This window comes from Myxine glutinosa, chromosome 6 (assembly GCF_964187855.1).
Source record: "Myxine glutinosa chromosome 6, kmMyxGlut1.1, whole genome shotgun sequence".
NCBI classification, from domain to species: Eukaryota; Metazoa; Chordata; class Myxini; order Myxiniformes; family Myxinidae; genus Myxine; species Myxine glutinosa.
The window spans coordinates 1,937,501-1,957,500 of record NC_136266.1 but is presented as its reverse complement, the minus strand read 5'-3'; the positions used below and the strand labels follow the sequence as shown (position 1 = coordinate 1,957,500).

The window sequence follows — 20,000 nt, the reverse complement described above, 5'->3', positions numbered from 1 at the left end:
TGTGTGCTTGATTATATATACCTGTCAGCAATGGGTGTGACTGAAATAGCCGAATCCACTAATTAGAAGGTATCCACATACTTTTGGTCATGTAGTGTATATATATATATATATGGCCTATAGACAGATCCGACAGAGGGTTCAATGGACGGGCGCCCTCTATAGACGCCGCCATAGTTGGGGGGCGTTCGCTTCATTCGGCTTGCTCTCCAGCGTTCAGATTACATGCAGTTACCGGTCTCAGTTCACTTTGCCGAAAGAATATCGATACAAAATATATTTGTTTGTTAGATTCATCGGAGAAGATGGAATCATGGACGATACGACTGGTCCACCGAGGATACGACCGGTGAGGAGCTGGTGTGGCGGCCCGCGCGGAGGTGGACTCTGAGGGAAGAATCCATGCGGGGCGGCAGTGATACACCCGCCATGACCTGGCCGTATGGAAGAGTCGATGAAGCGATAAGGAGCCGGTGAGGCGGCCCGCGCGAAGGGACAGAGGCCCAGTCGGGTCTGCCAGACGAGTCGCGACTCTAGTGATCAAGGAACTTGGGGCTCGGCAGCGGCCACTCGGGGCCTAACCGTAGTTGCCAGAGGTGGCCGGCCCGAGCGGAGGTGGACTCTGAGGGAAGAATCCATGCGGGGCGGCTGTGGCACGGCCGCCAAGACCTGGCTGTATGGAGGAGTCGATGAAAGGACGGGCACCTAGTCGGGTCGGTCAGAGGAGTCGTTATCGTAGTGGTCGAGAAACTCGGGGCTAAGGCGGAAGGGCGCTCGGCATGGCGTAGCATAGGGTACGCGGTTGCTAACAAAATAGGTTTGGTGCAGGTGGAAGTGGAAACCGGGTACCCCCAGGTGCCAGGTGCCTTCAGGGCGGCCGGCGATATCGCCGAAAACGGGGTTTGTATCATGTGCCTTCAGGTGCCAGGTGTCCACGACCGCTCCACACGTATAGAGAAACACTTGAGAACGATTATCACCGACACTTTTCATGTACGATCGCGATGATAGTTGTGCCGGCGCAGCCAGCTGGAGTTAAGTTTGGATCGGGACACCTCCCAGTAATGGCGGACGCAAGAGCGCCGCCTATCGGCGAAGGGGGCACGATCGTCCTTATCGGATCGGTCTATAGAAAGTCTATACCCCGTTTCAAATTTATCACCTTTTGTTACCTTATAGCCTGGGATTAAATTGCATTAAATCAGACTTTTTCCACCTTTATTTACACATCGTAACCCACAAATTCCAAGTGAAAAACAAATTCTACAAATTTCAGAAAATTAATTAAAAATATCAAACTGGAATATCTTCATTGGATAAGTGTCATTAGGTATGTTTACAACATCTAACCAATCTTAAAGGACTAAGAAGAGGGCTAGCAGCAGATCATACAGCCTGGAAAGCAGCCATTAGGGTGAATCACGGCTTACACATGCAAGCATGGAAACTGCCGTAAAACGATGATGATGACAATGGTGATGATGATGATGCTCGATGCTCAGCATTTAATAGGATCGAGCATGGAAATCCTCATTGGTTTTCACAACGGGACAAAAAAGAAACAGAAATCCCTCGGTGAAACAACACAAATGGAACACTATTGTAATTTAAACAACATTTATTATCAATAAAACGACCCCTTAACCCCACCACCTTAGGTGTCACAACCACCATTCACTCTCGCACTCACAAGGGGAACCACATAAGTGGGAAACGATGGGAAGTTGGGACCTCACGTGGCCATCAACTGGTGGACCAACAAGCAGCACAAGGCATGTGACAGGATAAGCAGCATCCAGCAGATGATAGTGCAAGCGGCACAGAGCAGACTGTAGGGAACAAGCAGCTCCATTACGCAGCCGAGCAACCAGTCAATGGAGGTGAAGGCCCAGAGAGACAGATGACAGTGATCTGACTCAGCATATTTATATCTATGCCCCTCTCCTCGGCTGACCCTACCTTTTTCCCCAAAGCAGTCTGCAGATCAGTCCACGAACCATCAGCCAATGAGCGCTCGTGGTGCACATGTTGGCATCGTAAAGCCACAAAACAAGGCTCTATGCCTGCAGGACCTCGCAGACAATCATAGCCGTATACAGCAAGCAGTCCCTGCTCTTCTTCTCCAGCCTGACCCAGGACATGCTGTTTTTATGATCCAATGCCATCCACACTTACCTAGCTTCATCTGGTTTCAGACATTGGGGAACACCAAAACATAACGCCTTACCCTCTACGTCCTCTAACTTACAACGTTGTCACCACGGCATCACAGCAACGGACAATTTACTCTTATCCACGTATACATAATACAGGTCCAAAAAGCTCTAAGGACTACGTGATTCCCATGAGGTAAAGGCTTTATAAACGAGTTATCCCTCTTATCCAGTTGTACCAAACACAAAATGTGTGTATATCAATGTATGTATCTCTTAAATATTGCTACGCTCGTCGCGGTCCGGATAACTCCGGCCCAAGTTTGCTGAGTCGCGAAGCATCTGCGAGAGATAGTCTTCCCCAGAACTTCTTGCCGGATCCCACATCCATTCATGTTACCGTAGAGATTGAAGTTTCCGGTACGAGTGAGTATCATGCCGATAGGCAGTCACATTGCAGTTCTTATATTTGGCCGAGTGAACCTTATAAATCTTATATTCCACTCCGAGTCTGGGAGGTCGGCAGTTCAAACCCTGGCCGAGTTATACAAAAGACTTTTAACAATGGCACATGCTGCTTCCTTGCTCGATGCTCAGCATTTAATAGGATAGAGCATGGAAATCCTCATTGGTTTTCACCTATGGGGAAGAGGAAATTCCCCCCGAGGAAATGCTCCGCTGAGTGCAGTGATAAAAGCGGCACCACTGTTGTGAGGTTGCTGGTACCCAGATTATCCCGGAAGTAACTGCAATTCCTCCAAGCTCAGTGGCAGTGTCAAGTGTTTATTTCGTCAGTATATCCATGTGTGTGTGTGAGTGACAGCTCAGGTATGAGCCTTAGACCATATATATGTGTGTGTGTGTGTGTGTATATATATATATATATATATATATATATATAACTGTGAGAAATAGTAGAAACTCCACAGTACGAGCAGGGCGTCTCATTTGCATTGAATAAATAATCGGGAGATTGAATAAGACGCGGACGTAGCTTCAGGGCTTCGATCTTTAATTCGACAAGCTTTCGACCGACAAAGGTCTTCTTCTGAGTCGGCCCCAAGTTCAACGGAAGTCTTCCGTTGAACTTGGGGCCGACTCAGAAGAAGACCTTTGTTGGTCGAAAGCTTGTCGAATTAAAGATCGAAGCCCTGAAGCTACGTCCGCGTCTTATTCAATCTCCCGATTATATATATATATATATATATATATATATATATATATATATATATATATATATATATATATATATATATATATATATATATATACACACACACACAAGTTAAAAACACACCTGGTCACAAGTGTGCCGCACTGACCGGCTCCTCAGTCGAGGTCCTCAGCATCATCCCGTTTTGGCCCTTCAACCTCGATACGGTCAGCTAAGGTGGGCGAGCAGGGGCACATACACATCCACATCCACATGGAGCAACTACACCTGGATGCGTACATACCCCCACCCCCAGCCAGTGCGAACGCAGACTACAACAACAACACCTCCACATCCAGAATCCACAGCACCAAACAAACATGGTGGAACACTCAAACACTCACCTTTATACCCTTCACCACTCACCAACAAAACACACCAGATCATTCATACACACACATACACACACACACACACACACACACACACACACACACACACACACACACACACACACACACACACACACACACACACACACACACACACACACACACCCCAACACCAACCAACCAACCACCTACCCTTACAACATACACCACTCAACATACAAAAACACACACTCATGCAAAAATTAATTCATGCAAAAACACACACCCTCACCCACTCACTCATATACACAAAATAAGAAATAATAATAGTAACAAAAAAAACAAAAAATAAAACCCACACACAACCAACCTGCACCGTTCGACGTGCCTCCATAAACTTCCTCCATATCCAAAATGAGCCTTTCAAGGCAACCTGGGCCACCTTGTCACACATCCTCCTTCTTTCTGTCCCACACACTCCCAGCCTAGCAAGAAATGCAGAAAAGGAATTGCCAATATACCCTCTACACCCCACCTCAAATGGCTGACACGAAACTCGCCAACCCTTCTCCCGGCACTCTACCTCCAGCTCACTATACTTTCCTCTCTTCCTCTCATGCACCTCCTCCATGTTCTCTTCCCAAGGTACCGACAATTCCCCTAAGATGACCTGTCTTGTTGCACCTGACCAAATGACAATGTCAGGCCGCAACCTTGTCACACAGATCTCCTCTGGGAATACCAATTGTGGCTTTAGGTCTGCCACCACCTGCCAATCACAAGCATCTGACAGCCCTCTTGCTTTCCACCTCCCCCTCTTTCCACCTATTACCACTTGGCCCTCTTTGACAAACCACACCTCTCCCCCATCAGTCTCCTTCTCCACTCTTCTATCTCTCGACCTCAGCACCTCTTGTTGCACCATCTGCACCACCACTGCCAGCACCTGATCATGTCGCCACCTGTATTGTCCTGCTGCCAATGCCACTGAACATGCACTCAGTGCATGCTGCACTGTTCCCACACCTCCACACAAATAACATCTCTCCTCCTGCAACAACCCCCACAATCTCAAGTTTACTGGTGACGGAAGCACATCATACGTTGCCGGCAACAGGAAATTCAACAATATTGGCTCCATCCTCCAAATCTCTTGCCACTTTAATATCCTCATCCGCACATCTTCCCACTTACTCCAAGCACCATATATATATGTATATATATGTACATATACACTTCCGTTGAACTTGGGGCCGACTCAGAAGAAGACCTTTGTTGGTCGAAAGCTTGTCAAATTAAAGATCGAAGTCCTGAAGCTACGTCCGCGTCTGATTTAATCTCCCGATTATTTATTCAATGCAAATGAGACGCCCTGCTCGTACTGTGGAGTTTCTACTATTTCTCACAGTTATATATGTATGTATGTATATATATATATATATATATATATATATATATATATATATATATATATATATATATATATATATATATATATATATACAGTATATATCTATTATATATATATATATTTGTGCAGCGTCTGTCCTGTCCTGTGTTGTCACTGAACTACTTTCTCAAACTTTTGTGAAATCGTACCAAACTTCTGGAATGCACATATCTCTCCCATCGGTATGTCCTAAGGGTATTTGTTTTGAAAATCTTCCAATTTTTGGGGGAATTTTTTGGGGAATTTTTTTTTTTCAACTTCAAATAAGCCCGTTCCTCAGTATCGACGCTTGGTGCGGCGAGCGCAGCGAGCCGAGCCAAGCTAGTATATATATATACATATATATATATATACATATATATATATATACATACGTATATAACTTTTTTCTGGTCTTCCTTACTGTCTCACTCAAACTACAGCAACCGGGCTAGTTTCAATCTCTTCCTCACAAACAAACACCACACACTTTTCATCATACACTTGAAAAAGTTGTTGAAAAAGTCAAAATTTTACATGGAGTGTACTTACTTTTTCACGTGACTGTATATATATTGTTGCGGTTTTTAGAAGCCTCACTTTGTAAATAATTCTTGTAAATATTCCATCATATCTGCTTGGACCTTCCTCCCCTACCAGCTACAATCCCGCGTGAGTGTGTATGTTCGTCTGGGGTCGTTAAGTTAAGACTGTATAGGTAAGCCTGACCTGTGTCCTGCTTCTTCTTCTTCCTCCTGTATATTCCTTTCGTTTCCTCTTTGGTTTGTTAATAAATGTACCTTGTTCTTTCCTGGTTTTTCCCTAAACCGATCGCCTACGTCCTTTCTTTCCATTGTGTACCTGTGGCATGATAGGAACCACTCAGAATCGGGTTTAGTCTTATTGTTAATGGCTCGGATCGCCGATTGCTAACTGCTCGGCAATTTTCCATCAATATCCGTGGTTCGAGCGGGAGTTATTTCCCTGCTCGCGGTCGGTGTTGGTAATTAGGTATTTGGGACCCAAATTGACCAATCACCCTACCCAAGACCGACCGGGAAGAGCGTTGTAGCTTCCAGGACTCGGGACGGCCAGCTTAAAAGACAAGGGGATTAACCCCCCCCCCCCCCCCCTTGATAAGGGGAGAGCCGACCCGCGAAGCCGCAACAGTATATATATATATATATATTATATATATATATATATATATACACATATATAATTATATATATCGTATATATATCAATCAATCAATCACACAGGCATTGTATTGTAAAGATGGATGTGCTCAGGGAATCTAAATGTTTGTTTATGCACTTGCAGGTATTACGGTTCCTGTGATTGCTGAGAACTCCAGCGTGCTTGGCCTTATCCAGCAGTCAGTACTGGGTAAGGTGAACGAAGGTGTGTGTTATGGAAGATACCATGTGCTGGTGAGCAATCTTATTGTTTTATTAAAATGTCATTATCATACTAAAATATGCAATTTGGTGTCTGTCTGGCTGACTTTTTTTTACCACAGCGCATTTGAGCATTACTTATCCTATTTCAACCAAACTTGACAGGAGGACTGAGGGTCACACAATTGAGGTTGTAGCGACTGCCTAGTCCATCCTAAGTCCATATATTTCTCCTGCCTAGTCCATCCTAAGAATCGCCACTTATAACTTCAACCAGTCATTTCTACGTGGGCGTTTACAAAACTGCGAACCACGAGGAATAAAGGTTGATAAGTATGACGTTATAGTGAATACAGTTTGGCAGCCATATTGGATTTGCGGAAGGCATTTAAAAATATTTTTCTCGAAACCGTTTCACCGATTGATGCAAAATTGGAAATATATCATCCACTACCCATGTGGATAAAGTTGTGATCACAATGACTTCAAAATTCTGGATCACAAGACTCGCATCGATTGGTCTTGAAGAGATGACCTTATAAAATGGGTGGTGATGTCCTGACGTCTGTCCGTCCGTACGTCTGATCGTTAGTCCGTTAACATTTTGCTATTTTTGCTACTCCTCCTTTATCACCTGGCTGATTGTTCTGAAACTTGACACATGAATAAAAGACAGTAGTCCACACAATTGCTCAGGCTTCAATTTCAGATTATGAGGGCTCCCGTGGGCATTAACCCCCAACCTTTGGATCCCTACTCGTCCCTTATATACCAACCAATTGCTCTGAAACCTGATACAGCAATTCTACTCAATGGTCCACATGATCGCTCAGTCTTAGATTTTTCGATTTTGGATCAGGGGGCCACCCAGGGGATCAGGGGGCTCCCAGGGAGGTTTCCCCCAAATCAGCAAAGGTCTGAACTACAGGATGACCGTCATCCAATTCGAGACTATGTATTAAAAGTTTTAGCTTCCATCCAATATGGCTGCCCGACCACATGACGTATGACGTTTTAGTTATCAAACTTTAATTAGCATGGTTAATCGATCATGTATATGAAGTTTCACATCAATCTGTTAAGTGGTTTCGGAGAAGATTTTCAAAGGATTTGTTTTCATGCATACGCTGATGAAGTTATTATTTCGGGCGGAAAGCATTATTTCTTTGTAATATGGCTTTTTTTTTTTTTTTGGGGGATACAAGTTCGAGGCTCGTGTAAGAGCTAACATCAATTGCAAAAAAAAAAAAACGGACACACAAAACATACAATAAAGGGAGCGGGAGACAAGATGGGGAAGAGAGAGGGAACCACACAAGTACAACAGCAGAGAACAGGGACAACGGAAGATCCGTGGGAGAGAGAGGGCTTGGGGGGAGGAGGCATGGGAAGGCGGTGTGGGGGGGAGGGGGTGGGAAAGGTATAAAACACATGGACACTGTTAGAACTTCCAGGAAAGAAAGAAGTCGGGATTTCAAAAAAAAAAGTGGATCTGGGTTGAATTAACGGGGGTAGAAGAGATCAAAGTTTTGTTTTGTTGTGGTTTTGTTGTTTTGATGTGAAAGGATGTGAAAGATGTAATAAATGTTGTTCAAGGTTTTGTTGCGGATCTCTCGAAGCCCGTCGACGTACAGAGGGGGGGTTAAACCCCTTTTCCCCCTCGGGTCTTCGAGTCCACGAGGCCGAGTCGCCACTCCCGTAGCGAGCGCGGGAAAGGGTATCGGGTCGACTCCACACGTACCTTCGGTACCCACGCTGCCACAAAAACGGGGACTGGACCTCGCACAAGCCACGCTAATCGAATACGCCGAGCGGTTTGCGTATCACGTGACTCATGCCGTTACTTTTATTGAACCCGATTCGAGCGGTTTTATTTGTGCGATGCTAAGCCAATAGTGAAGTGACGGGAACGGTCAAATGGAAGGAATAATACAGGTTTATTTACAGCTATACAAAGATCAGGATAAAGAGAAGGGACACAGAGCAGGCTTAATCAGTCTTCACTTATCCCCCAGACACGGGCCCACTCACTCACGCAGGGAAAAGAAGGAAGGAAGGAAGGACAGTTCGCGCTGAAAACGCGCCTGGGCGCCGGTCGCTCCCGGACAGCTCGCCGGGCGTGGCCCTCGGGTGTTCACGGCACGTATGCTGGGAGCGCAGGCAAGGAGATCGCGCGTCTGTGGCCTGGAATGGATCGTCTCCACAAGCGCGATTAAAACAGGCAGCAGCAGAGCGCAGGGCACGGGGAGAGTTCGTGTACAGTGGGGAGGCTTATAACAAGCAAGGCACTTCACTCGTGCTGCGACAATGTCTCTTTCTCACTGGTCAATCACCATGAACCAATCACGAACCAACTCTCTCCCGGGGCGACTGACTCGTTCACTGGGGCACTCCCTCTCCGCCTGTGACTGACTCACAGCGCTCTCTGGGGCACTCTGCACTCTGACTCCGACTGAGGGGCTGGGCGACTGGCGTGGGGGGCTCGGGGCAGGGTCTTATATCGCCCCTCCCCGGTCCTACCCGAATGTTCCAAGCCCCTCCTCTCGCTGCCGTTGCCAGCCACTCCCCTTGAGCTCTGATTGGCTGCTCGCCGCCTACCGGCCACTCCCCTGCAGCTCCTCCCTTCGGCCTGCCAGACTTGTTCCAGGCCTAGCACGTGGCATTCTAGCCCAAAGAACACCTAACTCGCTGGCCTGCTCAACGCATACTAATACAGGAAAGGAGACTACGCTTACATTTAATAAGAAATAACTGATTATAACTAAAAACATCTGACTTTAATTTATTTAATAAGTTGTAATAAGTTGTAATGTAATAATAAGTTGTAAAGTCAGTCAGTTATAATAACATCTAATAAGTTATAATACCACGTTTATTTCTACTTCTCTTTAAGCAAGCTCTTGTTAAACCACTTCTTAAAAATCCCACCCTTGACCTTAACGACATGAAAAATTACCGTCCTATCTCCAACCTGTCTTTCCTGTCAAAGATCACAGAAAGAATTGTGCTATCACAGATGAATGACCATCTAGTTTCAAATAATATTTTCAATTCTCACCAGTCGGCATATAGACCAGGCCATTGCACCGAGACCGCTCTCCTAAGAATAACCAATGATCTTCTGACCTCTCTTGACTGTGGTAAGGTTTCCGTTCTTGCTCTTTTAGACTTGTCTGCCGCCTTTGACACGATTGACCATAGTGTCTTAATTCGTCGTCTTGAACTCATATTTGGTATAACTGGTACTCCCCTTTCTTGGCTGATGTCCTATCTTACTGATAGAGTGCAAACAGTTGTTGTCATTGGCCAGAAATCAGCCCCTTCTCCGCTTTCCTTTGGCGTTCCCCAGGACTCAGTCCTGGGGCCTATCCTCTTTCTTTTGTACACTCAGCCTCTATTTGATCTTGTTGCCAGACATTCAGTTGATCACCACGCCTTTGCGGACGACAATCAGCTGTACAAAGGAAGCACGATTCAACAAATTGTGCCCACTGTTGAAGTGTTAGAAGGCTGTATTGCCGACGTGAAGGCGTGGATGACCCAAAACAAACTTCAGCTGAACGATGCTAAAACAGAGTCTCTGATTGTAAGATCGCACAGATGTCCTCTACAATGTTCACTTCCTACCACTATTCATGTTGGTGAAACTGATGTAAACTTTGTTTCATCGGCCAAGAACCTTGGTGTGGTTTTCGACTGTAACATGACATTTTCCAAGCAAGCACTTCAAACTTGCAAATCAGCATACTTTCAGCTGCGAAAGATCGCATCCATTCGCCACTTTCTTACTCCTCAGGCTGCTCTAACTCTGGTCTGTGCCCTTGTCCTCTCAAGGCTGGACTATTGTAATTCTTTGTATGCTGGCTGCCCTCAGTTTCTCTTGGATAAGTTACAAAAGGTTCAAAACTCTGCCGCTCGACTTGTCTGTAAGGCGAAGAAGTCTGACCATGTTACTCCGCTCCTTGAATCTTTACACTGGCTGCCTGTCTCTGCTCGTGTGCAATTAAAAATTTGCACACGATGTTATAAATCATTGTGTGGAGCGGGACCTCACTATCTCTCCGATTTGCTCACTCTCTATGTACCTCGGCGACGGCTTCGTTCAAGCGACGACTCTATGACCTTAGAGCCGCCGCGCACCAGCACCAAATCATTTGGCGAGAAATCCTTTTTCTTTGCTGCACCTCTGCTCTGGAATGACTTGCCTTCCTCTGTTCGACATGTTGACTCTCTTCCTGCCTTTAAAACCTCCCTCAAAACCTATCTGTTTCACAAGTCTTTAAAGTCTAAGTCATGTTTTCCCTTTGGTTTGAGGTGGGACAGAGATCGAGAGTATGTCTGTGTACATGTGCGGGGGAGGGAGGGGGAGGAGGAGTGGAGAGTACACATCTGTGGGTTTTGAATGGGGAGGGAGAGGAATAGGGCAAGAGTGAAGGTGTGTCTGTGTGTGTGTATGTTTGTGTTTGTGTGTGCGGTGTGTGTGCGTTTGCATGATAATGTAAAGCGCCACGAGGGTCGTTAACTCTGCTTGATGGGGCTATATAAGACTCATTTATTATTATTATTATTATTATTATTATTATTATTATTCTTATTCAGCTTTATTCTCCATAGCTGGACAATGACATTCATAAAGTTTGCATCAATCAGATGGGTGGCTTGAGAGCAGTAGTTTTTTTTTAAAGGTTTTCACTAAAATCCAATATGGCTACCAAACCACATCATCGACAATGTCATACCTATCAAACTTTGTTCAACATGGGTAGTCGAAATCACGTTTCGAGTGTAAAGTGTGGTGGAAGAACAATTATAACTAGAAAGCATCCGAAAATGCAAAACCTGTCTGTGTCTGCTTGTATTCAGACTTATTCTTCATCCCTATGTGAAACATGATGAAAACGGCTAAAAAAAATAAAGAGCCTGCCTTGGCTGTTAAAACCTGGTAGGTGTTAAAACTTGACATGGATTTGAACTGTTTTTGACAAATCTTCAACACGTTGATGTATCGCTCCTCCCCATCTTTTACCAGAGTCTCTTAAACGCCTGACAGAGCGTCTCGGTAAGCTGCCAAGCTGATGCATACAACCTAAAAATGTTTGCACATGAGCCTTTATTCTTTAATAAATAATCTTTTCCCCGGTATTCCATCAAGTCGGGATTTCTGCCAACATTTTTTTAGCGGCAGACACTTTTAAAGTGTGGCATCTCCGGCACGGCTCAGGATGCGGCTGGAAGTCCACGAATGAGTTGGCGGCCCTAACAGGAGTTTGGTCCAGGAGAACAATCAGGAGGGTACTGAGGGCAGTGATCCAAACAGGTCATCAGCTGGGCCGACAGTGGACTCAGGGGGTGCAAGTAGTACCACAGGAAATAATTGTGCCAAAATTATTAGTAGAATTTGCCACAAATGACCCCCCCCCCCCCCCCCCCCCCCATGAGTGCAGGGTTGAACCTTTTCCTGTCGATGAGTGGAAAGAACTTCTACAGGGTTTGTGTTAAGATGCTCTTTGGGGATCCACCTTTAAACGAGGTTACCCGGTGGAAAGGACTCTTGCCTCAGGGGCCCCCCTCTGAACCTGTTTGGGAAGCAATGCATGCTGGACCTATGTCCAAAAGAACTGGTGATCTCCAGTGGCAGTTAGTGGCAGTTAGTCCACTGGATTGTTCCATCAAATGCTGTTATTCGTTTTTTTCTCCTATTCCTGGTTGTTGTCCTTTTTATCCAGAAAAGGGAAGACTTGTTTCATGCTTTTGTTAATTGCAAAAGACTCTCTCCTTTGTTTTATTGGTTAAACTATACTTTAAATGTAAAATGCATGTCACCTTTTCTTTGAAAGCTTTCATTTTTGGTTTTCCTGTAAAACATGATCGTGTAACATTACTTATTTTTTTAACCCTTTGAGTACGGGATTTTTTTTTGATAAAAATAACCCCGGTACGGGATTAATTTGGCATTATGGAAATGCAACCACGTACTGACGATCTATTTATAGGTATAGTCGATGACGTGTAGTAACGTCATCCGTACACAAAACTTTTTCGTGGGTTGCGGCACTGGACGTCATCCGTACTCAAAGGGTCACTGCCAAGCTTGCTGTGTATTTGTCATGGAAGGCAAACCTGGTTGGCAAGCCCTTGGAACAGTGCAATGTTATGGTTTTTTCAGTGCTTTGGTTTCGGTTAAAACTTGAATTTAATTTTGCTCGGGGTGCAAGCGAACTGGAAAAAATATTGATACCTGGTGTTTTGAAGGAATTTGTGAAATTCAAGAAAAAAAAAAAAAAAAAATTGTAACATGGTTTGTGTCATCACAATGTAATGAGTATTGTCTTCTTAATGGTCTTTTTCTCGTGTTTATGGTTCTCTTTCTTTCTCTTCTATTTTCTTCCATTATAAATTTGTATATATGTACAGTCACGTGAAAAAGTAAGTACACCCCATGTAAAGTTTTGACTTTTTCAACATATTTCAACATACAGCTATTTGATCTTCATTTCAACAATATTGATAGATAAAGGTGATATAATATAACAAATACCATGAAGCATTTACATTTTGTAGTCCATTGTATAATTTAAATAAACATAAATGCAAATTTCACATGTGGAAAAAGTAAGTACACCCTTGGCTCTAATAGGTGGTAGTGCCCCCTTTGGCAGAAACAACCTCAAGTAGGCATTTCTTATAACTGTCTACCAGTCTCTGACATCGACTGGGAGAATTTTTTTCCCACTCCTCCATGCAGAATTATTTCAGCTGTGCGATGTTTGAGGGGTTTCTTGCATGCACAGCTCGTTTCAAATCCCCCCACAACATCTCGATGGGATTTAGATCCGGGCTTTGACTTGGCCATTCCAGAACCCTCCATTTCTTTCTTTTCAGCCATTCCTTGGTGGATTTACTGGTATGTTTAGGGTCAGTGTCATGTTGCAAGGTCCACCTTCGGTTGAGTTTCAACTTTCCGACAGATGGCCTCACATTATCCTCAAGCACCCTCTGGTACAATGAAGAATTCATCGTAGATTCTATGATGGTGAGCTGCCCAGGCCCTGATGCAGCAAAGCTGCCCCAAACCATAATATTTCCACCACCATGCTTTACAGTTGGTATCAGGTTCTTGTGGTCAAATGCAGTCTTTGGTTTTTGCCAATCATGTCTTCTGGTACTGTGGCCAAATAGCTCTACCTCTGACTCATCTGTCCAGAGCACATTGTTCCAGAAGTGCTGGTCTTTGCCTAGGTGTTCATTGGGAAACTTTAGTCTTGCCCTGATGTTCTTTCTGGACAGCAAAGGTTTTCTCCTGGCACACCTCCCATGTTGATCAAATTTGTGCAGCCTCTTTCTAATGGTAGACTGGTGCACTTTGACATCAACAGTGGCAAGAGCTACCTGTAGGTCCCATGATGACAGTCTGGGGTTCTTAGAGACTTATTTCAGCATCTTGCGGTCTGCTCTCGGGCTGAACTTGCTGGGACGGCCTGGCCTGAACAGGTTGGCAGTTGTTTGGAATCTTCTCCACTTGTAGATGATCTTCTGGACAGTCGAATGATTGATTTCAAATTGTTTGGAGATCTTTTAAAATCCCTTCCCAGACTCGTAGGCACCTATATCCTTCTTTCTGAAGGCCTCAGAGAGCTCTTTTGATCTAGGCATGGTGACATCGCACACTTCGACAACAAAGAGCACACCAAACTAAATGTCTGAGATTTAAATAAGACGGGTTCCTCCAAGATCCTCTATAACGATGTTCTAATCATTTGCACCTGAGCTGGTGCACCTGATTCTAATTTTAGGTATTTGAAGTAGTGATAAATGTCGGGGTGTACTTACTTTTTCCACATGCGAAATTTACATTTATGTTTATTTAAATTATACAATGGACTACAAAATGTAAATGTTTCATGGTATTTGTTATATTATATCACCTTTATCTGTCAATATTGTTGAAATGAAGATCAAATAGCTGTGTGTTGAAATATGTTGGAAAAAGTCAAAACTTTGCATGGGGTGTACTTACTTTTTCACGTGACTGTATGATACACTCATACACTTTTTTATTCTTTTGTAATAAAAGGACCTAAAAGTCAAGTCAAAGTCTCTCTCTCTCTCTCTCTCTCTCTCTCTCTCTCTCCCTCTCCCTCTCTCTCCCTCTCCCTCTGCCTCTCCCTCTCCCTCTCCCTCTCTCTCTCTCTCTCGCGCCCCCTGCTGGTCGTTTGCATGCTGGTTGTACTGTCATGGCGTCTGCTTGTGGAGGCCTGTGAGTGCTCTGTGTTGTTGCTCCATTCCCCCCCCCCCCCCCCGTTTTCCCCCCTCTGTGTCCTTGTACCTGTTCGTGGAGTCTTCCTGGTGATTCCCATATACGTTGAGACGGGAGAGAGAGCCGGAGAGCACAGGGTGATCGCTGGTAAGGGTTCGCCGTTTTTGGGCGTCGCCCGATCGGTGTTTGCTCCTTCATCTTAAACCTCTATTTCCTTTTTTTCCTTTCGTTTATCCTTCCTTCAGTTTGTTTTGTTGCCTCCCTTTTCCGAAGTTAGGGAAATCGGAGAGGTCTGATTGCTTCCCATTCCCGGAGTTCGGGTAGGGAAGATTGTATTATATATTCACCCTCCCCGAGTTGGGGAGGGGTTGTAAGTGCAGCTGTTCCAGCATGGCAGCTGCACTATCTCGATTTACGGCCTTTCAGAGCCTGACCCGTAAGCACGGGTTCTTTTGTGTACCTCCGGAACGTGAGGTTAGTGTCGAGGACGTTGTCCTCGCAACCGGTCGTGTTGTCGGGATCGACAAGGTTGTTGCCGCTTCGCGGATGAACAAGCGGATCGTTATTTTTTTGTCCGACGTGGATTGTGTCCCACAAATTGTCGAACAGGGTTTGACAATCGATCCAGATTTATTTGTAATGATTTCCCCACTAGATAGCCCAGCGATAAAAGTCGTGATATCAAATTGCCCCCCATTTGTATCCGACGATGTACTAATTAAAGAGTTGTCCCGATACAGTACCATCGTGTCTCGTATCTCCATGATTCCCTTCGGGTCACGAAACAACGATTTAAGGCACGTGGTTTCATTCCGGCGGCAAGTGTTTATGATTTTAAAAAATTCCCAGAAGGATTTAAACCTTATAATAAAATTAAAACATCAACAGAACGAATATACAGTGTACGTGTCCACCAACGTTCTAAAATGTTTTGGCTGCGGACAATTTGGGCATGTTAAGCATGACTGCCCCCGAAAAGAGAATTCTCCACAAGTGCAACCTCCCCTCCGAACCGGGAATAAGCAACCCCCCCCACCTTCCCACCACCGGTCCAAACCCTCCCACCACTGACCCAAGCCCTCCCACCACCGACCCAAGCCTTCCCACCACCGAACCAAACCTTCCCACCACCGAACCAAGCCCTCCCGCCGCCGAACCAAGCCCTCCCACCACCGACCCGAACCTTCCCACCATCGACCCAAGCCTTACCACCACTGATCCCAATCTGTCCACCACCGACCCAAGCCCTCTTACCACCAATCCAAACCCCCCCCGCCGTACCCCCCTCCCCTCCCCTTGAAACAGGGGACCCTCCCTCTACTGAAGGATCTAATTGCAGCCATCTCCTGTTAACTATAGATCTCACCCCCCAGGCGACATCGTCCAATCACAGCTTGTTGCCTGCTATAACTGATCCTACCTCTCCCGCCGTGGTAGCCGATGGGATCCCCCTCCCGATGATCACGTCCTCCCTCCCCCCCCCCTCCCCCCAAACCCTTGCAATCTCTTCCCACTAACCAGGACGAGTTTCAATTAGTCTGCCCAAAAGGAAAAAGACATCTGCAAACAACAGATGAAAACGGTCACCTCTTTAAAAAACCTACAACTGAAAACCGACAGGCCCTCCTCTCTGGCCTAGATTTGTCCCTCGTCACAGAAAATCGTTTCTCGGTATTGGAGGACATAGATGTGGATGAATCCTCGCCCTTGTCTACTGACCTAGAAATTGATATGGTTGAACCACAAAAATTAGTACCCCCCCCCTCCCCCCCCCTCCCCTGAAGATGGCTCATTTCTCTCCCTCCCCGTCCCCCCCCCCCCCTCTATGGACTATGCCCCATCCGATAACGTGGAGGGATGTGATGACGGTGAGGAGATAAATGATGAAAACCAGTGTGACACACCATCTGAGCCATCTGATATAGATGACTCTGTTAGTGAATGTGGTAGCCTTAAGGAAGAAGAAATCCCTCCAATCCCTCCCTCCGAGATAAAAAGGTTTCTTAAGGACACATTCCGAAAAAGGAATGTTGTAATAGAAACCTTTTTTCCGGAGCTACCTGATTTTATACATTCCGCTAAACTGATGGTAAAACGGCCCCACGTTTTTAATTTCAATTCCTCCCAACGTCACCGTTTAAAGAAGTGGTTGCAAAAAGCTAAGAATGAACTGCTATCAAAAAATTGAGTGGTGGTCACTCCTCCTTATAGCTGTAATGAGTTTTTCCATTTGTAGCCTGAATATTAACGGAGGATGTAGCTCTGTCCGTAAAGTTCAAGTAAGGGATTTTTTATTGCAGAAGAAAGTTGACATTGCCCTCTTACAAGAGACCCATGCCAACGACTGCTGTGTCGCAGAGTGGTGTAGGCTCTTCCCCGGCCTGTCCTTCTTTAGTAACGGTGACTCCCGCAAAGGCGGTGTCGCAATAATTCTTAGCCCCTCCTTTTCGCCTTCATCGCTTAAATTCGACGAAATACACAAGGGATCCCTAGCATCCCTAGAATTCCACTACTATGGAAAATTCTATACTATTTTTAATATCTATGCCCCAAGTACGCCTGTAGCTCGGCGAGTTTTTTTTAATGACCTTGGGACACACCTAACGTCCCTCGACAGTCAAAACGCCCTAAAAAACCAAGACAATCATGTTTGTATTGGTGGAGATTTTAACTGCACCCTCCAACCCCAACTCGACAGGAACAGTGCAGAGCCCCATCCTGCCTCCACAATCCCTCTCACCAAACTTTTAAAACAAATGAATTTGACAGATATATGGCGGGTACAGCACCCATCAATCAGGCAATACACATGGTGTCGATGTATTCAGGGTAATATTGTACTTGCTCGCTTGGACAAGTTTTATATTAATCCTCCACTTGAACGCCTCGTTCTGTCATCCAAAATTTGCCCATCAGGATTCTCGGACCACAGCGCAACATTTCTCAAAATTTCTGCCCCCTGCCCGAAACACAAGAGTGCTTTTTGGAAATTTAATAACAACTTACTTGATGATAGTACCTTTAAGGACATTTTTCCGGAAATTTGGAATATTCTGGTTGCCTCCCAAGGGAATTTCTCAAACCTCAGACAATGGTGGGATAATGCCAAAACGCACATCAGACTGTTCTGCCAACAATATCGTGCGTATGGTGTTCAAGAGGAAAGAAAAACCACAACCTTACTTGAAGATGAAATCCTGGAATTACAGGAACAGCTTCAGGGAACCGCAAGTGTGAGCTACCAGGGAATGAGGCAACAAATCCATGGAAAAACGGCCTTACTGAATTCCATATCCGAAAGGCGAGCACAAAATGCTTTATTGCGCCTGAAGATGAGGTACATACACGACCTTGATGCTCCAACCAAATTCTTCTTCAGCCTTAAAAGGGGGGCCTCTTCGTCAATGATTACACGCTTGCTCCATGATGGGGAACTCCTTTATGAAGATGGCAGAATCAGGGAATGTGCCCGGAAACATTTTAAACAACGGTTTATGCGGCATGACATTAACCAGGATGCAATATCGGAACTTGTTTCTAACCTTCCAACATTGGCGGAGGATCAGAAGCAGCAGTTGGAGGATCCTCTTAGGTTACCTGAGCTCACCGCTGCCTTGAAGGCCTTGGAACCTGATAAAGCCCCTGGACTGGATGGGCTGACAAGTGAATTTTTCCAGTTTTTTTGGGACACCATTGGACCTCACCTACTGCGGGTATTGAATGAATGTTTAGAGGATGGACAACTGCCGTGGAGTTGCCGGAGAGCAGTCACCACCTTAATTCCTAAGAAAGCGGACACTCAACTTATAGAGAACTGGCGTCCTATTTCTGTTTTATGTACGGATTATAAAATTTTAGCCAAAGCCTTGTCTAATCGAATGAAACCTTTTATGAATGTACTAATAGGAGAACATCAATCCTTTTGTATTCCTGGACGTACTATTTTTAATAATATCTTTCTTATCCGTGATACCATTCGGTTTTGTAACAATTTTAATATGAATGTTGGTCTGTTTTTTATTGACCAAGGAAAAGCCTTTGACTGTATTGACCACATGTACCTTTTTAGAGTTTTAGAGAATTTTGGGTTTGGACCTATTTTTATCTCGTACGTTAAACTTTTGTATTGTAATATATCCAGTGTTCTTAAAATTAATCAAGTATTGTGTAGCCCCATTGCTGTACAACGGGGAGTACGGCAAGGTTGCCCGCTATCTGGACTTTTATACTCTCTTGCCATCGAACCTCTTCTGCTCCAATTACGTACGCACATTTCTGGCTTCACTGGATCAATTCTTACCACACCGCTAAAAGTCTCTGCCTATGCAGATGATGTCTGTATTTATATAAAAAATAGTACTGACGTCACTGCGGTGGCTCAGGCACTAAAAACATATTGTCAGGCTTGTTCAGGCCAGGTAAACTGGAAGAAGAGTGAAGCCCTTTGGATAGGACCTGGAGATTGCCCGCCAATTGTCCTACCAGGAGGAGTGAACTGGCAGAAAAGTGGCATTAAATACCTCGGTATTTTCCTCGGAGACAACACCTTTGAGCAGCAGAACTGGGTGGGATTACCAGACAAGGTAATGGCAAAACTGGCCCGCTGGAAAGGACTTCTTTTCCAACTTTCGTACCGCGGAAGAACTCTCGTCATTAACAATCTTGTCGCCTCTATGCTATGGCATAAGATGATTTGCCTACAACCGCCTGGGAGCCTTCTTATTACACTGCAAAAGAGCATTGTCGACTTTTTCTGGAGCGGGAAACACTGGCTCCAACCCCCCGTGGCATACTTGCCACTCGCTGAAGGTGGCCAAGGTCTTATTGATATCCGCAGCCGGATTATGGTCTTCCGGCTTCATATCGTGCGCCAACTTGTATATGGAGATGAAGCCCTACTCTGGAGGCCTCTGGCTAACTGCATATTACAGCTCACATGCAAGCTGGGTTACGACCGAGAACTTTTCTTGATGAACCCTCATCAAATCGATTCATCCTTGCTGCCCACCTTTTACCAAGGGGTGATGAACGCCTGGCAAGCCCTGTCCTTTTCCCGTGAAATGGCAACATACAACATGGAAATGTTGTTGAACGAGCCCCTATGCTACAACCCCTTCCTGGAAAACAGCTTGAATAATAGGGGACTCGTTCAACGTTTTGTTGATGCCAAGCTGCTGCGAGTGAAAGACCTCATGACAGAGTCTGGGAGCTGCCGGCTGAGTGCTGCCGCTGTGGCA

At 45.2% G+C, this 20,000-nt stretch overlaps 1 protein-coding gene across 3 annotated transcripts in view; it reads left to right on the top strand.

Annotated features, from left to right (window-relative positions):
• LOC137429117 (uncharacterized) overlaps nucleotides 1–20,000 on the top strand; it is a 232,344-nt gene that overhangs the window by 177,250 nt on the left and 35,094 nt on the right. For all 3 annotated transcript variants that reach the window (XM_078779541.1, XM_078779542.1, XM_078779543.1), the window contains one exon: nucleotides 6,430–6,539. In XM_078779541.1, coding sequence (XP_078635667.1) covers nucleotides 6,430–6,539 — 110 coding nt within the window. The remainder of the gene's footprint in view (nucleotides 1–6,429; nucleotides 6,540–20,000) is intronic.